Genomic DNA, 7,440 nt, shown 5'->3' with positions numbered 1-7,440 from the left:
TCTGGTATTTTTTCATCAAGATAATGTATACCACCTCTCTCTGAAAGAAACCATTAATTCGACCTCTGTCCTTTCTCCCTCTTCAAGACCAAGTCTAGACAAAGTGGAGAGGAATGGCTTTCTTTGTAGCAAGCATCTCTCTTCATAGTAACAAATCTAAAATTTACATTGAAACTAGCAAAGACACACAACTAAGTTAGCATCCCATTAGTTCTCCTTACTAAGGTAATCAAAGATGTTTTTTCTTTAATAAAGCATATGAAGGGAAGCATGACAAGAGCATTATGTTAGTAACTGTATTAAAAAAAAATTCTACATGTAGGGTATGCCATAAAAGAATAATTAAAAGATAGTGAAGCAAAACTGTGCAGAGGCATGGTGATGTGGGGGGCCAAAATCAAACCTGCATAACAGCTGTATCCATTGGAGATGTGTTAAGGGTCATTGTGCATCAGTTGTATATTGTGACATCCATACAGCTCTTCCTGATTTATCTTGTTAAGAGATAGGGGCCTTTTGGTTTCAAAAGAAGTATATTCATATTTGCATTTGAAATACTGGGTCTTGGAAGTAGAAGGAAGCCTCCAGATGTGTCAGCATTGCAGTTGAGTCAGCATAGCAACACAGGAAGGCACCCAAATAAACTTAGCAGTTTGTGTGCTGGTACCAGTGCAGCTGTAGCAACATGGCACAAACCTAACTAAGACCCTGGGTACTTACTCACCAGCTAAAACCCTTGCCACTGCAGCCTCATAGCTATGAAGATGAGAGCTAGCTTGTAGCTAGATTGTATCTGGTTTAGATTTGTCTCCACAAGCTACAGTTGCATTCCCACTTGTCTAGATAAATTATTCTCTGGTGCCTTGGGGTGCCTTGAGATCCTGGATTTCAAGGGTGCTGTGGGGTGTCACACAATGTTAGACACTGTTAGGTGTGCAAACATGATTCACAAGATAAAGCCAGGGATTTCAAACAGGAATTCTAACTTGATGTGGGCTTTCTGGGTTCTTTGCAGCAGAAAAACTGCTCTCTGGTTTTCCTGTAGTCAAAAAACAAGTGAAAACTAAGAGCTGGAGTTTTCAGAGTGGTATCTTGAGTCTTGTGAGATGTTCTGCAAGTCGGATGTGGGGTTTCTCAAGTCTGAAAAGGTTTAGACAACCTCTGGGCGAACCAATGTAATTGCCATGTCGAGTGGCCTGAAAGAGGTCCGGTTATGTCGCTGAACCTCTTATAGATGCTATCATTGACATTTATGACATTTCGTAAACAAAATAAATATTAAGTATTCTTTCAGGAGGCTGGAGGGACTAGGCAAGAACCCTGATGTAATTTTTACATGTCAAATTCAAAAAGAGTGGATCTACAAAGAAACCAAACAAGGTTCTAGTATGAGGCTACAAGCAGACAAAACAACATTTTGAAACCATGTGTCAGTGAGTGAAAATGTGCAGCTGATAAGTACATTCTGTATTATGGTGTTTGTGGTATTGTCAGGCTGATGCAGCATCAGAAGAACACCACAGGATTGTAATCATGAGACAGTAGCAAGAATGACATGAATTTATATCGCTTATGCTGAATTGCTTGGTTCCTGTCATTATGCTGAAAAGCAAGAAGACTAAGAAGGTTATTGTCCTGTAAACATCATTTGAACTCTGCTCTACCACTGCTTTCTCAACATTTTGAAAATCATTGTCCAGCTGTTTCCATAGATATGTTTATTTGCGTGATGATTCCTGAATTGATGTAGATCTAAAAGGTCGTATTAACTTTTTGCAAAGCAGTTTTCTATTCCTATGGCAACATTTTTTATGATAGTGTGTAGAATCTTATAGCTTGTTGGCTTAACAGCATATCCACAGTGGCTCTTTTAGTCTTTTTTTTCCTCATGTTCAGAGATCATCCCCTCTTCCTGTGCACTCAAAACATTGAGTTCCTGGTTTCTCTGTCTTCCTTGAGAGGTGGAAGAACTGCTCTTCTGTCTGGGAGCTTGGGCAATGTGTTTTTTTTTAAATTAAACAAAACATATTCTAGTGGCAAAAGTACAGAAACAGAAAAAGTAACAAAAAGTGACAGAGACTGAGGGCTTGTCTATGTAACATAAGACATACACGTTATTGCTGTGTCTGCTAGCTTCCAAACAAGAAGCAGTAGAGCCACATTAGTGTGGTGCCACATAGCAAGGGACTCTTTTGGAGGTCCCAGCATGGATACATGGATGCCCCTTTAGCCTTCCCCTAGCAATGCTAGTGCTTCTTAGATTTTCAGAGTGAAATAAGCTAAACCAAATTGAAGTAATTTTAATTCTGAATAGGGCTGCACACAGGGAGGGGTCACATGTAATTGAAATAATTCACTTGAACATTTAGTTGTGATTTATTTACTAAGCCTCAGGTCCCTTTCTTCCAGCCCAGATGAAACCAAACAACAGAATGTTTCCTTTAAAAGCACTTATTCTAGTGAATCCTTTTAGTTCAGAAGTAAGGTAAAATTCTGAATACAAAATAAATAGGACTTAAAACTCCCGAGGGACTTATCCTTTTAAGGCACTTGTGAATATTTTACCCATCATTCCTAAAGAAATGTTAATGCATTGCCTTCCAGGTTTGCTTTGCAGAGGGTTTAATCATGCTCTTGGGGGGTTTTTTAATGGGCTACCAGCAAGTGTTCTAAGACATGCCATGGCACATTAATGGAACAGTTTCAATCACCTAATTTGTTCACATCAATTTCTCCACACCAGTGCCACAGATCTCTTCTTCACTCCCTATACCAATATTAGTAGGCTCAGATACAGCATACTGAAATGGAAAATTGGATGAAATGGACCTACTTCTCACAGTCATCATCTTCCTTTTTTATTTTTTGAGCATTTTTTAAAATAGGGAAATTAATCCAACATGGAACTTTTTAAGTTGACTCACCAACATTCTGGTATATGGTTAAAAATATGTTCTGCAGCTCGTAATTTGCAGATGAATGTAATTGGTCTTTCCTTTATCATTTCTAAACATTAATATAATTTACCAGTATTCTGTGTGATTAGCAAGATGCTCTATTGGTTTGGAGAAAATTAGGCCTTTGGATTTTTTTTAATGAACTTTTTCCTAGAGAGCTTCTCAGCATGCTATGATAATTCCCTGGTTATATCTTTTAATGTTATGACAAAGATTTGGAACAGGGAAACTGCCTGGACTTAATCCAGCTTTGCAGTAATTACAATCAGATCAGTGCCTATGGCATTTTGTGTATGTGTTAGTTAAATGAACACAAACCAGTGTTAATCCATGCAAGCTGAGCAGCCTAGCTAGAAGTTATCTATATCTATATGAAGTCTTCTCTTTTTCTCCTCCCATGTCCATTTACACATCAACTATTGAAATTAAGTCCTGCTGCCTGCTGATGTCACAGACAAATAGACATGCCAGACTTCTTTTCAATGATGGAAAGATAAAGGGGGAAGGGTGGAGCAGGGGAGGGGAAGAACCAAAAGTTGTATTTTACATATCTGAATGCATTCACTATAGCATCTGCTGTTCTCTACCTGCAGGGTCCCAAAGGCTATCCAGGACTACTGGGTCCACAGGGTGAGCAGGTAAGTAACACAAAAAAACATTCCTTTAACACATGTTTTTCCAAGCATGTTATGTACCACTGAGCATAAGGATGATGAATGAGATTTTTCTGCTCAAGAATTTAATATAGATTACTGATTAGTTGAAGAAATGATTGATAGAGTATATTTTGTCCAGATGCTTAGCTGCCATAGAGAGAAGTGCAGTGTAAAGACCTAGATAAATTAAAATAGTTTATTTTCTCCAACTATTTTGATCACCTAGTAGAAGTGTGGTTTGCAGTGCTTCAGGAGGAAGCAATTCAGATTCTTTCAAATCTTTACTGACTGGGACTTAATAATACATGCTTAATCTGTTGCGGAGAAGGAGCAAAATGTCTGCACTGCTTTCTTCACACTTCCATATCAATTCAAGGGATAGCTTTAACATGAATTTTTTAGGTAACTGTTTGCTACTCCTCCATGCCAAGATAAGCACCTACAGCTCCCAAATGTATAGCCATGGAGTAGACTTAATTTTTTTCTACACAATGCTGAATGTACTGTCTGTGACAAAGAAATAGTAGTGATAATCACCAAAGGGGAATGCAAATACTGAGGGCATTATCTAAACCTTTAACTGAATTCTACACCAAGACTCAAAATGATGGGAAGATCCTACCAATAATCTCAATTCAGTTTCACAAGTAACTTTATAACAGATTATTACTTGTTCGAGGTCAGTGGAAGAAAAACATTAACTGCGGGGGCAATTAGTTCTGAAAACCAAAGGAGCTGCAAGTGGGGAAAAAAAAGCAAATCCATTGGGAGGGATTCATGGGTGAGGATATGAGTCAGATTCACCCCAAGAACAATTTTGGCAGTAAACAAGTGTGTTAATTTCCCTGAGGAGAATCTGATATGTAAGACCTCAGTATGAAATTACTGTCTGCACATCTCAATAAAGCCATACTACTGTTATACATAATGTTATTCTTTGTTATATTATTTTGGAAATATTTAAAACTATTTTTTAAGAGTTTTGGGAAAGGTTTATTCAACAGATGTTTCCTGTTACTGCTATTTTTAGGCCTTTTAGAAGGTGATGCATAATCTTAAAGGATGGCATGGAAAGACTGAGAAAAATTAAAGTCAGTTTACATATCACCAACAATAGAATTTGTGATTTTCCAAAAAACTTGCCTGTTGTTTGGAATTTCCATAAACTTGCAAAGAAAAGAAAAATGTTTCTGTACATTGATCAAGTCTTTAATTACTTGAGAAGGAATGAAAGCAAGGGTTTAAAAATGGAAATAATAAAAGAAATGGGTCTGGATTCACTGTCACTTGTGAGATGATTCAGCCAAAAATATCAAGAGGCCCCTTAACTGTTTCAAGTTTTAGAGATCGCAGAGCCTGGTTCCATGGCAGACCACCCATTCATGGCCTAGCAGGGCAAGGAAGTGAAAGAACATCCTTGAACACACACAACATTTTTTGCCTCTGCACTCATGACTCCCAGTTCTTTGGTTGTTTTTCTTTACATCAAACCAGCTATGTGCAGCTCATGGCCTACTGATCTAGTGACTCATGTGACAACAGGTGAAAAGGCTGGACAGTTTCTAAGCCACCCTATGGACCTGGGTTATTTAAACAAATTATCTAAGGAGCTAGGGGTAGAGAGTCCATTTCTTCAATGTGTCCAGTGAAAATGTATCACTTGGAACCATTGCAGAAGGAAATATTTTCCTTAAAACAGTCAAATATGGAGATATTAAACACATGCAAAAATAGCTACAAAATATTTGTGAACTTGATAAGAAAAGGAATAAAGGGATAAGTAAGCATTTACTGCACCCATTCCTAATCCAGGTTTACATTGACCTAACCCTGGACAGTTACGAGAAAATTCAGATACACAAGGATGCAAAGATCTTTCATGCATGCATTTGTTTAATAAAAGTGTCAGTCTCAACAAAATGGCTAATATTAGTGTCAGCTTGGGTTATACGCACTATAAATATTTCTCCCCTAAGGGCATCTCCAGTTGTGCACAGCTAATTTTGCCAAACACTGCCCAAGTTTTTCCTTCACAAATCAGTGTTCTTCTTTTTAGCACTCACCTTCTGTTGGACTTGTCCTTCCTTGCAGTGTGTTTCAAATGTGTTTTCCATTGCTCAGTGAGTAGCTGATGTTGACTTTAGTTGTGTGTGACAAGTGTGTTTCATAGGTTCTCTTTCTCACCTACGCAAAAAGTAGTCTTGCACTGAAACGAAGCACTTTCACATTGCCATTGAGTGAAAAATGCACGAAAGATGAATGCTATTTTTTTTCTTTTTAAATCTAGGGAATTCCAGGAATGGCTGGCAATAATGGAGCAGTTGGTTACCCTGGCAGGCAGGTGCCGTAACTATGCTATAGATTTATATGTTTTCTTTATTGAGCACCTTTTCCGTTCTGTGTATTGGTTAGTTATTTATTTTCTCCTGCCTCTCTTGGGTAATTTTTAGTCTGATGTATGCTATGCATGGCTTGTTCATCAGCAGGAAATGATTTGTGAAACCGATCTCCCTCAAAAAGATTTTCTGCTACCACGTATGATTGATGTCACTTCTGAAAGCACCATATCAATATCTGGTTTTCTAATAGCTTTGCATTGGCTGACATTGTGTCATTAGCCCCTGTAACAAACCCTTTTTAGAGATGGTGTTCATTGTACCTTCCATATTGGACACAGAAGAGGTTAGACTCAGAAACTTTGTGTTCCTTTCTAGTGCATACCAATCTTGTTACTAAATTACAGAAAATATACAAATTGAGTATTTCTCTGAAAACTGTCTTTGTTCTCTGAAATTTTTAACATCTAAAGTTCAGAATAAAAAGGAAACATTCTACTACAATATGGTTTCTGCTTATTTACAGAATAAGCAGATTATATTTTAAATTGATTTACATATTTATTTATTTATTTTAAATATGTTTATTTACTGCTGAAACTAATGAAAATACTTCTTCACCTTTCATGGGGAAACAGAACGTTAAAGTGTTTTTTCCATTCAGATATCTGTGAGAGACCCAACAAAAATATCTACTGCTATACTTGCAAGCACTTTTTAATATTGATTTTAATATACTTGTAACAAATGCTTAGCCCAGCATAAGTATAAATGATGTATGAAAAGTAAATGGCAGCCATTTTACCTGACATTAAAGATACATAACGTGTGTTCAATTTTCAGTGGAGCTGTGGCTATGTATACAGCTGAAGTTGACCACTGACCTAAAATGTTTTGACATTTTATTACACCAACATTCTGGTGGCTATATATTATAAAGTATTATCAAATAGTTTTTATAGTAGTGGGTGGCAAATTGCCAACATTCAATCATATAAAATACTTTGCAACGTTGGAATAAACTTATTATTCTGGCATTGGCCAGAAAATAACCGGAACTTCATTCAATCATAGAAGTTTATGGAAAGCTTTGTGAAATTATTTTACTGCTAACAACTCCTCAACTTCAGACGAAATTACAGCTTGCTCTGGAAGAACTTACCCCACAAACTAACTCAAATGTTAAGGAACCTGTAATCATTGCCAGGCAATTCACACATGAATTGAAGGAAAACACCTCTCTGAACTGCCATAATTGTGAAAAGCACATTGTCAGTTTGAAAATTAACAGTTACTGCTATAGCCCTTTTAAGTCTTGTATTTGCACTTAGTTTACGTAAACTAAAAGACATATCTTTTCATATTAGGGTTTAGCCGGACCAGAAGGTAACCCAGGTCCTAAAGGTGTAAGAGTAAGTAAGTTTTTTTAAGCATTATGGCGCACTCCTCTGTATTTTTGCACTGATAGTATGTAGGAAGGGGAATGAGATA

At 37.1% G+C, this 7,440-nt stretch overlaps 1 protein-coding gene across 2 annotated transcripts in view; it reads left to right on the top strand.

The window, feature by feature from the left end:
• The window catches only part of COL24A1 (collagen type XXIV alpha 1 chain), a 301,453-nt gene that overhangs the window by 88,435 nt on the left and 205,578 nt on the right, over positions 1 to 7,440 (top strand). For both annotated transcript variants that reach the window (XM_019501556.1, XM_019501555.1), the window contains exons 7-9: positions 3,551 to 3,595; positions 5,901 to 5,954; positions 7,317 to 7,361. In XM_019501556.1, the coding sequence (XP_019357101.1) occupies positions 3,551 to 3,595; positions 5,901 to 5,954; positions 7,317 to 7,361 (144 nt within the window). The remainder of the gene's footprint in view (positions 1 to 3,550; positions 3,596 to 5,900; positions 5,955 to 7,316; positions 7,362 to 7,440) is intronic.

This window comes from Gavialis gangeticus, unplaced genomic scaffold, assembly GCF_001723915.1.
Source record: "Gavialis gangeticus isolate Ggan-Ray unplaced genomic scaffold, GavGan_comp1, whole genome shotgun sequence".
Classification (NCBI taxonomy): Eukaryota; Metazoa; Chordata; order Crocodylia; family Gavialidae; genus Gavialis; species Gavialis gangeticus.
This window is presented reverse-complemented; position numbering and strand designations above follow the sequence as displayed.